At 38.7% G+C, this 17,549-nt stretch overlaps 1 protein-coding gene across 2 annotated transcripts in view; it reads left to right on the top strand.

Annotated features, from left to right (window-relative positions):
- Positions 1–1,115: 1,115 nt before the first annotated feature.
- The window catches only part of samd10b (sterile alpha motif domain containing 10b), a 59,535-nt gene continuing 43,101 nt past the window's right edge, over positions 1,116–17,549 (top strand). The window contains exons 1-2 of one of the 2 annotated variants that reach the window (XM_008413907.2): positions 1,116–1,305; positions 1,429–1,491. In XM_008413907.2, the coding sequence (XP_008412129.1) occupies positions 1,479–1,491 (13 nt within the window). In that variant the 5' untranslated portion in view covers positions 1,116–1,305; positions 1,429–1,478. Of the gene's footprint in view, positions 1,492–17,549 lie in introns of both variants that reach the window. The other variant, XM_008413906.2, reaches the window with a different exon arrangement.

The raw sequence follows: 17,549 nt of genomic DNA, 5'->3' as shown, positions 1-17,549 counted from the left end.
AAAGAGCCGAACAGATTTTATTCACAGAAATTCTATGAACGTGCAAGCAGGAATGGGGTTGGGCGCAAAAGCGAAACAGATCCAGAAGCAGTAATCAAGATCCAAGTACTTAAATCGAGGCTTAGAGCCAAAATCAGAGTAACTCGGTGAAGCAGAGGCAGTGGTCAGGAGGCAGAAAACAGGTCAGGTACAAAATCAGGAGAGCAGAGCAGGAGTTTTCATAGCCAGCAGCACAGGTGAGAGCCAGCACTCAGGAGGAGGAGGAACAAAGGCGCAGGGCAGGCAAGAGCAATAAGCTGATCAGCGACAGCAGGTAAAGGAGAGACTGTAAGCAGAGGACCAGAATAAACCATAGCAGGAAACAAGGAATCATGACAGTTTATATTCAGTTTCTCTTGAGGGGAAAGAAGAAAAAGAAACCAGTTATTTGATTATTTTGTAGACAGCTGGTCGCAGGAATTTGAAAGAAAAATCTATTTTTAAAATTAATTCAGAATTACATCATAAGCTTTTACATAATGAGATTCATCCTGCCATTTCTCTTGGGCTTATTATGTTTTTACACCCAACTTTTCATTATTATTGCAATTGTGATTCTTTCTCTATTATTTGACAGGAACCCATTCTGACTTATGGTGGACTTTGCTATTGTCAGTCACACCTAAATTGTGGCAGAAACTTTTGGATAATCATCCTCCAGACTGGCAATGACTTCAGTTAGATTAAAAGGGAAACCTTGGTCAGATTATCCTTATATCTTTCTGATCTCAGTGGAAGTTTGTAATTGAATAAATGTATATAATTATAATTCAGGCAGGATCTCTTACTAAAATGAAACATTTGATTATTAAAACTAAGAATTACACCTGCAAAAAAAAAAACAAAAAAAAAACAAGCTTAATGAATCTGTAGTTTACATTAATTGCTAGTTTTTAATAAACTTCTTTTCGTAGAGTAAAATTTTACAACAATAATTGTCGTTTTTTTTTTCTCCTTTCTCTCTTCGGTAGATTTTCAGTAGACAACTGATCCAGTGAAACAAACCGATGACAGGTGCCACTTTAAAGCAATTAGTGGTTTCATTCAAATGTGTGTTTGTCTCCAGCGCGAGGGACAGACGGGTTGCTGTGTCTCCTGTGTACCAATGAACAGCTGCCGTCGGGGCGTGATGACCTTTTTAGTCTCCCGGCGGTCAGGTATGGAGAGGGGGCGGAGACACAGGAGGAGCAGCCTTGTGTCGGACTGGTCCCGACGTCCCGGACAATAAATGGCCGTGAGCCGACCGAGAGCGGCGGTGTGAGGCGAGTGAGTTTCCTTTATTCTCAGCACGGCCGCATCAAGAGCTTCCTCCATGCTCACATAGCGGGGCCAAGAGGCGCGCTTCTTCATCCTCTCTGTCAGTAACCTACATTTTTATCTCTCTGGGAGGATGAGGGAGTCCTGTTGACACCACGGAGAGATACACGCTGAGACCGACTATGGCTGTGGACGGTAAGAGCGCTCAGTTTGCGGAGCTTCTCAGCCGGACAGTTTTCTGACAGACTTTTGTTCGCATCTGAATTGTGAGTTGTGACGGTAAAAAGCCTCACATCAGAAGATCCGCACAAATAGAGCTGCCTATTTATTCAGTCATTTACAGCATGCCGATAATTAAAGTTGTTGACATGGTTCTTGCTGTTAGATTAGGGGAAAATAAGAAGAAAACTTTACGTAATGTCTTTTATCTTTGCTGTGTTAAACATTTCTAAACTGTAAAAAGTGGAGCATAGAAAGGATTTTGTGATATTTATTTAAGAGTTGTAATTAAACAGCATTTTGCTGGCAAAAACAGTTTTCTTCCATTGTGTATTTATGTAGCGAGTTCTGGATCCAGGAATAGTGCATTTTGGGTCTAATATTTAATTTAACTAGAAGCATTTTTATCCCTCATCTTTTTTTTTTTTTTGCTTATTTTTTCACTGTTGCAAAATGATTAAATTATATTTGCCGCTTAATAACAATGCTTTTTTCATGTGTTTTGTTCTATAATTATTACATTTAACAAATTAATTGAAAAATAATGTGTTTTTAGTTTTTCTTTATTAGCCCTAGATAGAAATAGAATTGTCCTGTATTGTCCTACAATGGTTTCATCTTAAATACAGAATATTTTCATTTCGAATTCTTAAAAAGCAAGGGAAGAGATCATTTAATCATACTCACTAGTTACTAAATCTTGCATATCAAACACAGAATCCTTGCAACTATGATGAATAAGTGATGAGGTTATACATTTTGCAGCCTCAGCTTGAAATTTATGCTTCTCTGTAAGTCCAGGGGTTGTCTTCTCCCACCTCCTTTTAGCTTAAAGGGGCAAAGATGCACAATTTGGCATTATTGTGCTTTAAATTTACTTCAACACCTCTTCTCTGTTTGTTTTCTACACTCCTCCATCTGTCCTTTGCATGGCTGGTTGATTTTTATTGCAGGCTAGGAGACTTAAGTGAAGTCTAATCAAAGCTTATTTTTTTTCTCCTCAAGGACAATAATGTGTGTTGGAACATCTCTGTTGTGCCGCATGTGTTTTCTATCTGTCTATTTAGGAAAACCAGTCAAATATACACCAATGCAATGCACACCTTAGTATACCTTTATGATTTTCAGCTTCTCCTTTTCATATCAAAACCGTTCTGACCCCATTTAATAATTTTTTGAAAAGTGTCAAATATCGGGTCATCTTCCATATGGAGTACATTGCTCTACAATAAGAAAATCAATGTTGCTCCCTTTATCTGTCAGTGGTTTTAACGTCATGGCCGCATGGTGTCTTTGCCTGAAGTTACACATTGAACTATCTATAATTGAACCGAAGTTTGCTTAAGCAGCATTGATTTATGCAGTGCCCTGGGCACTGATGTCACAAAGTGCCACTGTTCCACTTAAACTTTAATGCACGTTGGTGCAAAGAATAAAAGAGAGTGGAAACTATATTTCTTTTACTGTTTAAAGCAGGGAAGGACACCCTGAGAGACACTGGATGCTAACATATGGCCTATGAGTTCAGACATGTCAGCCTTGCTCAGTGAAACATTTAAGTTCAGATTGTTCTCAATTTGCTTTTATTTGCAGTGTCATTGTTTGGCAGGCTGTCACCTGCTGACCAGTAGGTACTACAAATTACAAAGCCTGGTTTTTGTAGTCTTTTTTTTTTTTTTTTTTTTTACATATACACAAACGCTTACATGGCTGCTTTAATTACATAGACATCTTCAATGTTGTGTAAATGTATTTTACTGACAGAATGATTTTTCTTTCTCGCTGCCATTGATACATGCTGCATAATTATGCTCTCATCCATGTTTGGGAATTTGAAGCAGATGCAGTTCTTCAGATATTTGCCTAAACTTACCAGTAGGTCTGAAAGTATTATTCAATTGGTTTGTCTATAATCACCTTGACTGATCCTACTTGCTGCTCGGGATTTTGAAAAAGTTGGGTCTTTTTGTGATGCATGATTGCTTCATATGTAAGCACTACTAAATTGTACTTACAACAACGTTCTTTGGTGTGGACACTGTGACTGATGGGATGAGATTTAATAGGATTTAAACTTATCAATTCATCTGGCAAGGAAAGGGCAAGACTCGTAGTAGACGATAGGAGTGCTGCTTTATTGTATAGTTTTCATTGTACCATTACAAAATGTGAGAGCTAAGGTAAGGATTTATACTCTCCAGCACATATGCACAGATACTGATGTCAGTGATTAAAGCTCTGCTAATTTCTAACATAGGTTAAAGACCGCTTAAATTTTGAACTGTTCTTTTTAAAGACATTTATGAAACCGTGTTTGACGGCTCCATCTCACTTTGTGTGATGCTGCATTCCTAATAAAAGACAGCAGACAAAAGAGGGTAGAATATGCGCTACATAGCTATACGTTCCTTCATGTTAACAAATCTGAGCAGGTTAATTTTTTCTGGAATGTTGGCTTACTTATCTCCGAAACTCTGGAAGTATAGTCAAATCAGAGATAAGCAGCCAATACAAACACATCAATCTTTGTCTGCTTCCTCTCCTATACAGACTTCACCACTGCAAAGACCAAAAGCACATTGTCTAGCACAAGAAATTTATTTTTAGAGAGAAAATAACCAAAAGCCTATTGCTTTTATGCTCAAAGAGACAAGGCTGACCAGGCTCAGCTAGATATCTAAAGATTTGTGGCGATGCGGAGGATGTCAGGATGGCTATCATGCATCCGCATGCTGCCAGAAAAATGTAGATACACTTGGACACACACATAGCCGAGCTCATCAGCAACCTGACAGCCTACGGGGAGACGACTACACAGCTGGAACACAATCAAAACCCAGGCCATTTGTTTATTTCGGCCTCATCTCTCTCACTGGGCATGGCCAACATTCAATGGACACTTCATTGAGAACTGTATTATTGAAATGCACAAGGCATGCTTTCTCTGAAACACTGATTTGTATCTTCAAAAAGTGGGTATGTGTTGATGAAAGATCATCAGGAGTGTCACATAAACAGTCACTCCTGTGATCAGGTGACACCATTGTTCAGCTGTGAAACACTTCCCGGCTTGCAGGAGAAGCCTGCTGCACTAACAAAGTAATTCAGACCAAGTGTGCGTCTGAACATGTGCATTTTTTATTCTGTGGATATGTTTATGTTAGATGAAGCAAAAGAGGTTTCTAGTGTCACAGTTAAGGAGACGCATGGGGGGAGGAGCAGTAAGCACATGAACACACCCTTGTTGTCTTTTCCCTGGTGTGCGATGCAATCATCGCCTGCTGATGGCGGCGGTCCATTTGATGCATTTGGTGGTGGAGCCAAATGGTTTTTAGGTGTTTGGAGTTAACTGATTTGTTAATAGTCTTAACCTCTTCTGTTTCAGATCTGCTGTGAGGTTATACAGGGATTTTCCATGTGGACATGCATGTAAGGCATGCAAGAGCCTAACCTCATTCCCCACCATCCATTATCATCCTTCACAGCAGGGGGTGGAGGGATGTCAGTTTAATGCATAGAGAGTCCTACTAAATGTGTACGCACCCACACAGAAACACACCCACTCACAAGCACTCCTATCATCCATCATCAACACCCTGATCCTCTGCTGGCCTGTAGTTGCTCCTGACCTGATCCTGTGGATTTTAGACCCACAGAGAGCAGAATAAATATGAAGTGGACAGAGAAGGAGAGAGAGAGCAGACAGAGATGGATGTGTTTCAAAATGCGCTCACAAACCTGGACCTTAAGTGTGTATAAACTTGTCATTCAGCTTGAGGGCACAGTCGTTGGCTTTTGCTATTATTTCTTGCAGGTATGTTTGGATATGCATTTAATGAAAGGGCATCTTAAATGCAGAAGAACCAAAACACTTCGGAATAGGTTTTCTAGACTGTGACTATTGTTTGCAGTAAAATGTCCTTTGTATTTCCATGCTCTTATAGAAGCCATTACTAGAGTTGATCTCTGCAAGCGTCATGTTTGTAGTACTTCACTTTGTAAAGACTCCAGCGAGTCATTATGCACAAATGAAGAAAACTTACAACAGTAATGAACCTTCCCAGGAGTGACTGTGGAGCTGTGTAGGCCTCATTGTCTATGTGAAAATGAGAATCTATGATTCAACAACAAGAAAGAAATTAGGCAAAAATGACACCCGTGGTAGATCTCAAACATGGAAACCTCGGCTGGCTAAAAACAATGCAAAGCCCATCTCACATTTGCCAAATACGGTAGCATATTGGTGAGCTGTAAGAGTTATTGAACAATATTCTGTGGACTGAAGAGCAATAATGAAACTCTGTGTCCTGTCACATTAAGCATGAAACTATAATGTTTTAGAAAAAGAACATCAAACATGGTGGTAGTGTGATGGTCCGGGGCTGCTTGGTAATTGATGGGGTCATGACTTCTGCTCCCTACCAGGACATCCTAGAGAAAAATGAATCAGTCCCTGGCCTTAATCTTAAGCACACCTGTTGTCTGCAGCAGGACATTGTCGGTATTGGCATAACCAGCTATTGAGCTTAGGGGTCATATACTTTTTCACATAAGGCCAGGTTGGTTTAAATAGCTTTTTTTCACCTGTAATAAATAATATTCTCATTTTAAAATTACCATTTTAATTTAAAAAGGTATATTGTTAAACAAGACTTTTTGTGCGGGCCACGAAAAGGTAAAGTGTTGTCAGCTTCACCTGAAAAATGTGTGTGCGTTTGTCCTCTCAACCACAAATCGGCTATCTTTTTACCACTCCTGGGTTATGGAGATGTTTTATATATGAATACTTTGACCAAACCTCTTCAATCCTTGAATACCGTCAATGATTGTGCCTTAAGGTTTGCAACAGGCAGGCATAAAACTCACTGTCTTGCACATCACAGTGAGTTGTATGCAGAAGCTGAATAGCATCCATTAACTGTGCGAAGATACAATTACCTGACGATACTCATTTATAAAACTGTACTGGACTCCACCTTACTTTAAATCTCTTTTATAATGATCAATTACTGCCCATTCTTTACACTCCAACAAAATTTCTCTTCCACGTCTTTGAACAGAGAAAAGGGAAGCAAGCATTCAGCTTGCATGGACGCATGGAATTTAGCATGGAATCAACTCTAGTCTGAATTAAAAATGTCAAATCTTATTTCATTGAAATTATTTTGATCGCTTCTCAAAAACGAGCAACATCATTCTATTAGCCAATGGCATTGCTGTTTAAAATTTATTTCAAATTTGGTCATATGGTTAAGTTTGGTTTACTTTTGCAAGTTTGCTATGTGTTGAAGATTTCTGCCTACGTCCCTCTTGCAAATAAAATCTGGATCTCCATTGGATTTTACCTGGTTAAATAAATAAAAAAAGAGAGAAAAATCTAGTTTTTATTTTGCCTTTTCTGCAGTGCGTATTGAATTAAAAAAAGTATACATTTGCCAAAATTGCGATCAGCTTTCAGCATACAAGATTTATACTCTGCAGTCTGCATAACACTATATGCTCTGGTCTTTGACGATGCCATCTGCCCACCAGTAATTTACATAAATAAAAATAAATACAAAGTTCTTCTGTCAATTGCATCCATAACGTCTCGTGCTCTTTGCCTAATGACATACTTTTAGAATCAGATTTATTTTTATGTCAGTTGAGAATTTACTGGACATGTGCAAACTCATTTTTGCTCATGTTAATTAGCACCAGCAAATAAATTTACCTGCATGTACTTGAAAGTCATACTTACAAATAGCTTAAACTTGTTAAGCAAGCTTGAGAAAATGCCTTTTTCACGGTAATGTAATCTGAATGTCCAGCCTCAGTGATAACTTGCTATAGACAGAGATCCAACACGGCTTAAACCCTGACTGAGCATTTAAGACTTTAATGGATATAGAAATGTTCTCTGCTCAAAAGAGTGAAATAGTGGTCAAAAAGGACAAGATCACTGCAGGATAAATCAAGAGTGGATTAGCATAAGCAGATTGAGGTGCGTTTTGGATTATGCCCCAAAGCGTCACACCTCAGACGTCTCCTTTGGTTAGTCGTCTGCCCTCACTGTTGCTACATTTTGCCATCACTTAAATGCTTACCCAGAGGACAAGGCGCTACCTGTCTGATCCTGTGTCCTCGTCTTGGGTCTGACATTTCTACCTCCCTCTCGTCACTTCCTTTTTTTTCTGAATTGGAGTGCGCAAAGGCCCATATCCAATTTCTTTCCTTTAATTAGCCATCTACTCAGCAATGGAGCGATTGAGGAGGGAACTAGAAGGGGTGGAATGAGGGGGGGGGAAAAATGAAAGGCATAATTTTGCTGAAGGATTGCACCGATTTAGATACAATTTCAATCATTTGTTGAGTTGAAACATGTCAACTCAATTATTCTTTTCCCTGTATTATTTTACTGTTCGAGTAAAGTGACACATGTCCTATTAAATGAAAGGAGAACTTACTGAATTTAAAGTTTTTACATTGTATCTGTTGTTGCCTTCTATCGTCACCATCTGTCCAGACAAAACGAGACACACTAAATGAGAAGAGGGCTTGTTGGGCTATAAACACGTTTTTGTCCTTTGAGTTATCCTTGGCCAGATGTCTTTCAGCTCCCAGTTTCAAGGAGAAAAACAACCTTCTCATACAGTTTGCTGTCCTTTCCATTAGAGTGTGCTAAACAAACGGCCTAATTAAGTGTGGCCTTGTGTGAGAGCGCAAGCTTGGAGCTTTTCACTCTTTGTTAATAGGTTAGGCATCTCCTCCTACTGAGTTGCTGGGGGTCAGTACACCCTTCTGTGGAGATTGTCCATCTAACCAAATTGCTGATGGCTCCAGTTACACCCTAACAAGCCATACATCCTCTCGCATTTAGGAGCAGAAGTCATGCTCATCCACTCGAAAAGCAATTAAGTTCCTAAAAGCAATCTCGTTGCGTGATCTCTGGCAGGTCTCATCGGCATGTGAGATTATGTGAGTTTATGTGGAGGAAACCAAGTGTGTGTGTGTTTCTTCGATGTTAGTTCAAATATGTTTTAGACTTATTCCACCCAATGGTCGTACCTCCTCCAAAAATAGAAATCAATTTTCTGTCTTCCCCTCTTATCACACATTTAGTGCTTTCCTTCCCTTCGCTGCTCTCGCTCTTCCTGCCTATATTTTCATACTTTTTAATCATTTTTACCTCTGCGTGGCGCACCTTCTGTTGCATTCATCTATCTTATGTCCCTTGTTCATGTTTTGCTGCATTGCTCTCTCTCCTGCTCCTTCTGTGTATGTATTCATGCAAAGTTTCCATATAAAGCTCTGGCAAAGTCCAAGGCCTCCCCTGGCTTTCACATTTATGCTAGAATGAGCCCTCGATTTACCATGTCAATGGGCAGCCAAGAGTCAGCGTGTCACCTTGACAGCTGGGGTGTTGAGCAAGAGTTGCTCAAATGTAGCTCAATGCTCTTGTATGTTTGCTCATGTTTACTGGATTTAATGTAGGAGTGCATAATCTGGAGGACATGAATGTCTCAAATATGTTTTTCTTTTCTTTTTAGGTATGTATACTGCTCAAAAAAATAAAGGGAACACTTAAACAACACAATATAACTCCAAGTAAATCAAACTTCTGTGAAATCAAACTGTCCACTTAGGAAGCAACACTGATTGACCCGACGAAGGTCCCCGTTGTCAGTCAGTGTTGCTTCCCAAGTGGACAGTTTGATTTCACAGAAGTTTGACTTACTTGGAATTATATTGTGTTGTTTAAGTGTTCCCTTTATTTTTTTTGAGCAGTGTATATTTTTATGAAGTAAAACAATATGTAATTAAATTAAACATATGTAATGGTAAAAAAATAGACTGTCTTGCACTGGTCAAACTAAAACCAACCTCTGACTCAAAGTACTATTGTCTCTAGCTTTTATGGTCCATTTTGAAAAACAAAATTTGTTATAAACCAACAAAGACGAGCAGCTCTTTAAGCAGCCCTTTGACATTCATAGATCACCAATAATGATGCTAATGTCTCGCACTCTTGCAAGGTTTTAAGGTAAATCCAGCAGTGTAGAACCAAAACATGCATGGAAAAGAACTCACCACTTCTGATGAAACTGCCCTTAGCTGTGGTCCAGTTATCTATTCTATCATAGCACACTTCACCACGATTTGTGCAATTTGTGATAATGATAAGAGAGTATGTCCTGTTGTGTTTTTGCCTTGCATCCAACAGATCATCATCATCACTTAGGGGTCGGCTGTTACAGTTGCTTGGCGGCTAAGAAGCCTAAAGGTTGTGTTGAACCGTTTGACTGGGAAAAGAGCTCTTTGATTTTTTTTTAACAATTTTTTTGTTGTGTATTTAGGGCTGACGGTTGCACAATTTAGCACAACCTAGATTTTCTTAAAAATAATCAGGACGTCCATTGTGACTGACATCGAAGACTATTGTACCCTAAGCTGCTAGCATTTCAAAAACTTAAACATAAACGTTTGATAACTAATTCTAAACAAAGTGAAAATGTAATATTAATTTAAAGCTCATTTTTAGTGTAAAAACTCTAAGGTTTACTGTACATATTCTCTCTCTTAAGCTCCACTTTTTAGATTAATGTTTTCCAATGTTTACATATATGTAATTGTAGCCTTGTCGGCATTAATTTAACTCATGACTAAAAGTTAATTTTACTCATAGTTGTAAGACAATCTTTGCTTCTAAGTTAAATAGCTTCAAATCTACTGCAGTGTGGAAAAACACATTAATTATACAAGATGCGGAGCTTCCTTGTCATATTAAATGTAAAATGCACCATTCAACCTACAACCGACTGTATTGTTGTTCTACGATATTTTATTCTGCCTGTCTGATGCCGTCCTTTAAATATCACTGGAGATTCTTTAAATAGATATATGCTTCAGTTTTCCAATTTTTTCCATGCTTACTGAACATGTGACATTTTCATTTCACAAACTTTTATTTCTTCCCTCACATGCCAACTCATCTCAAGGGAACTAATGTCGTTTTTAAAGAACCATACTGTAGCATTAAAAGTCACAATGGGAAATGCATGCTGCAAAAATGCGCCCGTCAGAGTATAGTGGCATTTTGTAGTAGCTGAAAATAACAAGCAAGTTTCAGCACGTAATGTAATCTGATTTTCCACAGATATAAACTGACCTTAATGCCAGAGTCCAGAAGATGTCCTGAAGGCTGTAAAAAGAAGACATGCTCTTTTTAGTCAGTTTGTTTATGTGTCTTCTCCTGATATCCTGCAAATTCGTAAAGTAAGTTGGAGTGTGACATCCGGTTACCAATCTGGTACCAAATAGGTCTTCACATCTAGTTATAGAGGACGCAACTAAAAGAAATTTTTGAGATATGCATACAAGGAGTTGTGCCTAATTATGACTTTGAAGAAAAAAGATAAATGCTTTTTGAATTAGTTTATAAATAAAAGTTGGAAATGTATGGTTTGCATTTGTTCTCAGCCAACTTGAGTCACTACTTTAATTCAACTTTTTTAGTATGTTCAACCCAATTTGGATCTAGACTTTGCTCTTCGCTCAACTTGCTCTTTCTATATGCCCTTATAACCTAACCCAAACTTTTCTATGCATGAATTTTGCAAGATTCATGTGCCACTAACATGAGACGCGTGTATTTATATAATCTCTCTCCTTTCTTTCTATTGGCTCTGACTGAGTGGTGTGTTTATGATAGGACCATGGGATCCATTTTTTTTTTTTACAGATTATCTGTCAAGACATGGTGACAGTTTTGATATGTATGTTTGATATGTAACTGTCACCATGTCAAGACATGGAGACAGTTTTGATATGTAAAAAATATAAGTATTCTTTTATAAAAGTTACACAATGACGGTGCAAATCGTATCAACAGCCAGTATCTAGCTTTTATGTATTTGTAAAACCTCATCTAGATTTATAGCATAAATATACTTTGAAATGATCATCTTTGATCTCTTGTTTTTGATTTCCAAAGAGCACCTTAAAAATTCACACTTGTTGATTTTCGACTGCAGATTTTGGAACCACCACTATAGATTGTAGGACTGAAAGATACTAATGTGTTTGCTTCGTGAAAACACTGACAGAATTAAGAGGGTTTTACAGAATGTGACTCGTGCCCTTAAACATCAGATTGTTAGAATACTTTGAGAAACAATATTTTCCTTCAACCTGACGTTTCCTCAAGTCATGATATTAAATATGAAAAGTTTACTTTGTAGAAAACAAACAAAAAAAAATTGCGAAAGCTGAAATGACAGATGCTAAAGTGAAACCGAGACCGAGTTATTGTCTCGAGAGGCAGCCGAGGTTACCCGACTGTCAGTCAGAGTTAGTGGGGGCGGGCTCTAAGCTGTCATCCCAGCGTTTCGGTCTCGCCCTACATAACAGGTCACTGGAGCACTGCAGGCTTTGGGTCTTGGCAGGAGCAATCACACATACTTTTACAGACGCTGTTAAACTGTACGTGCTTTTTGCACTCGGGCTTCCACACATTTACATTTTGCTTTTGATGGGATGAGTCACCAACTTTTGCAAAGAAGCATTTTCGGGACGGGACCGAAAATGAAGACGCTGATTTTAAGTTTACGAAATGTTTTGTGCCTTCACAAAACGGAAAAGATTTTCAGAATCTACAAGTAGAAATAAAGCTGCTCTTCTTGAACCTTTGAAGCCTATGTGGATTTAGCTTAGAGACACTGTGATGACCCTGTGGTGAACTCGGCAGAAAGTGAAATAATTAAGGGGTAGATGGTGAAACTCTTTCCTAGATGGTCCATAATCATCCAGTATGATGTTATGTAAGGTTATAATAACATAGTCATGGAATTATGTATCTGTCTGTCAAACAGAAATTTAAAAAAAGTGTTAAAAAGGCTTGTTCACCCATGTGCTATTAATAGCCCATTTGTTAAAATGACGTATCTGTGGGATAATTTAGGGTATGTTTTTGTGTGCGTCAGTGTGTGTGTTTGATTGTGTGTGACGCTTGGTGATAATAAGGGGATGATTCAGTGGAGTGGAAGATAATGGGAACTAGAACTGGTTTGACACCGGAACATTGGGACAGAATAAATGAAACCGCTGTGACACACACACACACTTATTAGAGCCGGCAGTATCATTAAAGTACAAGTATACATACACTCACATAGTCCTACAAATAGGCTGATTAACTGGTGGCTACATGAGAGAGGCCCACAGCAGCCGTCTCCAATTCGCCCAGCTGTAAGGAATATATCTTGGATTGTTTTCATGTCAACAGAGGGGAAGTTGGAGGACTGGTGCAGATTGGGATTGGAAAAATTGATATTGACAGAGACCTACTGTATGAATCTGGCTGAAGGCATTACGTTGTATTGTTTGAAATTCACCTAATTTAAAATGATATGCAAATGTTTGCAGGATGCAGAAGCATGACCGCCATGAATAGAGAAAGCAGACGACTTCCGACCGTCCAGTCATGTTTGCAGATGGAGAAAAAATAGTATTCTGCTATTGTTCTTGCTTTCTTTCCACGGAACGTTTCAAATAGACCATGCATTATTTCACACCCTTACTTTCATAATCCATGTTTTAAAGTAGGTTTCTCCAAAATTCTTACCACCTGCTGTAAAGAAATGCACTTATGTAATTCTGATGAGTTATTTTTATTTGATTAAGAGACTGTTACATTTCATAAGATTAAACTGAGCCAGACAGGGATAAGAACCACAATGAATAAAAACATGTTTGTCTTCAAAAAGTAATGAATAAATGAAATTATGCCTGAATATTGTTATGATTACTTTGCTTGATAATTCATCAAAGGGATTGAAAACAAAGAGAAATGAACTTATAAACACGGGTTAAGTTCATGTCTGTAAAATGTTTTTTTTTTATGGGTACAAAAAGGTAGTGCATGGGTAAAGGCTAGGGGAACAAATTTGCCGTATGGGAATTTGACCCTGAGCTGATGTAAGGTGCCACTCTGAAATAGTGTTTAGCACATGGAGATGTGGGTTCAATACTGTGTGGACTGCTTTGTTATGAAAGGTGAAATTAATCACATTTTGTGCTTATTGCTTTACTAAAAAGATGTGAGGCATATCTGCAGCTTGGTATGAGTTCTCATTTATTTGATCTGTCAATCATGTTGCACTGTGATTTAGAGGGTTATTGAACTGGGTTGCATACATTTTTTCTGCCGTTTGCAGACAGTGTAGTATTGGCCAGAAACTTGTGATGCTTAACCCTAAATATTATCTGGGTGTTTGGCATTTGAACATTTAGCATAGAAAGAGAATCCCAGTCCATTTAAGAACAAAGAGCTAAAATGACTTAAGCTCTTGGTGGAGTAATGAGTTTGTAGCCGCTGGCTGTTACGAGCAGTCCTGCTACAAATTCTCTCAAGATCAGTGTACACAGGTGAGCAAGCAACACTACACAGCAGACTGACAACTGCTGCTGCCAAGCTCCTCCATGAAGCACCCAGGATACATAATGCTGTCACTGTGATAACGAACCACCACAATCTCACTGTGTGAGACTGGGAGCGCTCTTATGCTTGATCATGCATATGGGAGAGATGACTGCATTTCTGATGCTCCACAGAAAACCTCTTCAAGACCTTGCAGAGATCATCTCCATTCTGACTGTTTTTTTTTTTATGTATGGAGACAAAATTTTAGCACCATCTTCAACTCTTGCTTAACTTCCTGCAAACCAAATTTTGTTGAACAAAATAACCAGACAACTTTGTCCTCTGTCTAATCCTTGTGTAAAAATGGCTGAGAAGGTGGAGAGAGCCCAAACAGGAATGTCATTTGAAACTTAAATGTGATCGGAAGTTCATGATGTTTGTTCAGAGGACTAACTCACAAAGTGCCGCCTATTTACAAAAAGCTACTCCTTGGAGTTGCAGTCTCCAGCTGAGCTTCCGCCTCACAGTTCAGTACCTCTCCCACTCAGTTCCTCTAGACTAGCAGCAGCAATTAGAAAAATCCTGGTGGAACTGCAAGTTTGCTGAGTGTATCTTACAAACTACTTTACAGTCAAACGCTCATATGAACTGTCATAAACAGCATAACGGAGGAGCTTCGTTGTGATGATGTTCAGAAGGCAGCGTGTCGGAAAGAGCAGGAACTTCATAAAGAGCTGGAGGCCAATTTCAAGGTGTCAAATTGTGAAGTCAACTTTTTTTTTAAGTTATATTTTTGATATATACAGCATTTTTATAACAAGTGACGGTAACAACATGGCTACCAGATTGTGCTATGAAATGGCACAATGTGTCTGGAAGGTACATAACACTGCTCCTTTAAGATTATATTTTGACAGTACATTAGACCAAAATTGCTTAATTAATGAATATATTTTTAAATGTACATTGGAAATCACAGTTGCCAACATATCTTAGTTGACTAATTTACAAACCTTTTCATTCTGTGCTTATTTGGATTTTACACAGCATCTCATCATTTAGGAAATAATAGACTTTTTTTGATGGCTGGCCAAATTTTGTTAGTTCCATGTTGAATCCAAACTGGTATTCACTGCCTACCCATGACAGTCGTCTCAGTTTCCTCCTGGATGTGAAACAAAGTGCAAATGGAAATATGGATATTTCAAAACTGTTGGATTGTGTGTCTGCTGGTTAAAGATAAGCTAAGAAAATCACGGAGATGTGTGTGTGAATGTTTGTATGTGTTTATAGGATTAAGAGGTAAGGAAACAGAAAGTTTCCCTCCGATCACTTGGCCTGGACAAGAAGCTCCAGCTGGGACTTCTTTGCGCCCGTGCCTGTACTTGTCTAAATGTGTGAATAATGGCAACAAAAAGCTTTGATTCTTTTCCCCATTTCATCCTTAACTGCCCACTTTGTTCCAGCTGCTGTCTACTTTGTTACCTGATGGTGCAGCCTCAGGGAACCCTGTGAGGGATCAACATCTAGTGTGGGTGTGTGTTTGTTTGTGTGGAGAAGCTGTAATTGGCATGTCCGTCTGACTGAAAGGACAGGACTTGGTGGCGGTGCAGGAGTGGCGGTGATAACACTGCAATTAAGCTCAGAGAGACAGACCCCAAATCACTGCAGTCGGGTGCTTGGAGACTCACAGCGATAGGTTGGACTGCTGGGAGTGAATACAGAGAAACAAAAAAGGGAAGTCCAGAACGGATTGCACTGGACAAATTGCACGCAGAAGACACCTGGTGCAGACTGGATTCTGGCTTTTATGGGTGAATCTGCTACTAAAAATATTTTAAACGGTGTATATCACATGCCCTCGATTTTTGTGAGAATCGCAGATGGCGAGTAAATGTACTGAAGATTTTACACCACTTAGTATTCATATTGCATTGCCTGTAGGGTGTTTACAATGCCGTCAAAATAAGAGCTTTCATGGCGACTTGTGCAGGAATGTCGGTGAAAACCAGTATTAAAAAACTGCAATTAAAGGAAGATCGAAGAGTTTTGAAGTACATTTAATCGTTAGACTTCAAGTGTACCTCATGAAAGTGTTAGAAGTGCCTTGGCTGCCTAAAATTTCATACATGGATATAGAGAACTACTTCAGAAAACCACAAAACCAGTTTACGTCTAATTGGAAAGTAAATGTGTTGGTAACCTACGCATAGGAAAACACAGCTGTTACTGTAGAAATCTTTGGAGCTGATGATCTCCAAAAATAATAATAAGCCCATGTTTATTATTATCTAAGCCTGAGCTAATAATAAGCAGTTTACCTTTCTAAACAAACATCCAGTTTGCATCTATTAAATGCTCTATTAAATGCTCTGGCATTCTTTGATGTAGCAGATGCAACAGTAAACCTTCAAGAAACTTGACGGTAAGGCTAGAACACTCTAAAAGGCAACACCTATTCCTAATTAAATTAGGTTTGTATGTTTTACTCAAGTCTCACTAAATTGTTTATTCAACTCAAGTAATGTGATCAATGTACATATTTGGCCTGAGAAAAGTACAAGACTACGTTATTTTGAGTAAACTGGATTTGACTGTCACTGGAGTGAATGCTTCAGCTCAGCGGTGCACAGTAAAGTGCGGGAAGCTTCCATTGGAAGAAACAGAGCTTCTTTAAAGGTGAGGTATTCGTCTTCAGTATATTTTCATGTGCCATGTATGCCTCTACTACTCGCATATATGGTTACAGGTTAATTTTTCTTTGAAAAGATGACGCATAAAAGTCTTTGCAGGCTAATATGCTAATGTTAGCATCGGCTCATGGGTCCAACATTAGCTAAAACTGCCACGCCTTTTACTTGAGAACCTTTAATGTTTTTGTCCATTGTTGTGGAAAAAAACTTACCAAGCACTGTTCAGGTAAAATCACTCAATCAGGTTTATTTATGAATTATGCACAATACAGAGAGCTTGTAGGACAATAAATCATGAAGCAATTCTGGATGGAAAGCTCTGCCAGGCAGAGACGACACATGAGTCTTTTACACATATTAAAGTTAATTTTAAATTGACTTCTCTTATGTCTAGAAGAATGAATTTCTAAACTCTTAACCTTAGGAGTCAAACAACTAAGAATGATTATAATTAAGCTACCCAATTTCATGTGTTTTCTAGGAAACCCAACACAACAAAAATATTACATTAGTGCAGTGCAGGTATAGATAAGTGTCCGTTCAAAACCCAACAAGAAAGCGCAGATTTTCCATCTGGAAAGTAGGTAAAGCGTAGAAACAGGAACACTGATCGCCTGCTCAGGAGGATTTGTTACCTCCTGTCATAAAAGTATAAATCTTCACTCTCTGCTTTGGTCAGTGGACCAGCAATAGTTCTTTGAGTGGAGAGCCTTTCAGAAACATCCAAACTAGCTGTTGCTCTGGTCATTGTCCTCTTTGGTGTCAAAAGTTGAAGTACTTGATACTTGGTAGAGTGAAGTTTTGCTGCTCACTCTATTGCTCTGTTGTTTCAGATTTAAAGTCGTGATATAGATGGACATTACAGACAGGTCGTCCTTCACAGTGGTTGATGTGGATTCATGTTGTTCCTTCCTTCTCGCCCCTCTCCCCCACTCGGTCTC

Source organism: Poecilia reticulata, linkage group LG7, assembly GCF_000633615.1.
Source record: "Poecilia reticulata strain Guanapo linkage group LG7, Guppy_female_1.0+MT, whole genome shotgun sequence".
NCBI classification, from domain to species: domain Eukaryota; kingdom Metazoa; phylum Chordata; class Actinopteri; order Cyprinodontiformes; family Poeciliidae; genus Poecilia; species Poecilia reticulata.
Note: the sequence above shows the minus strand (reverse complement) of the source record. Positions and strands in the feature narration are given on the sequence as shown.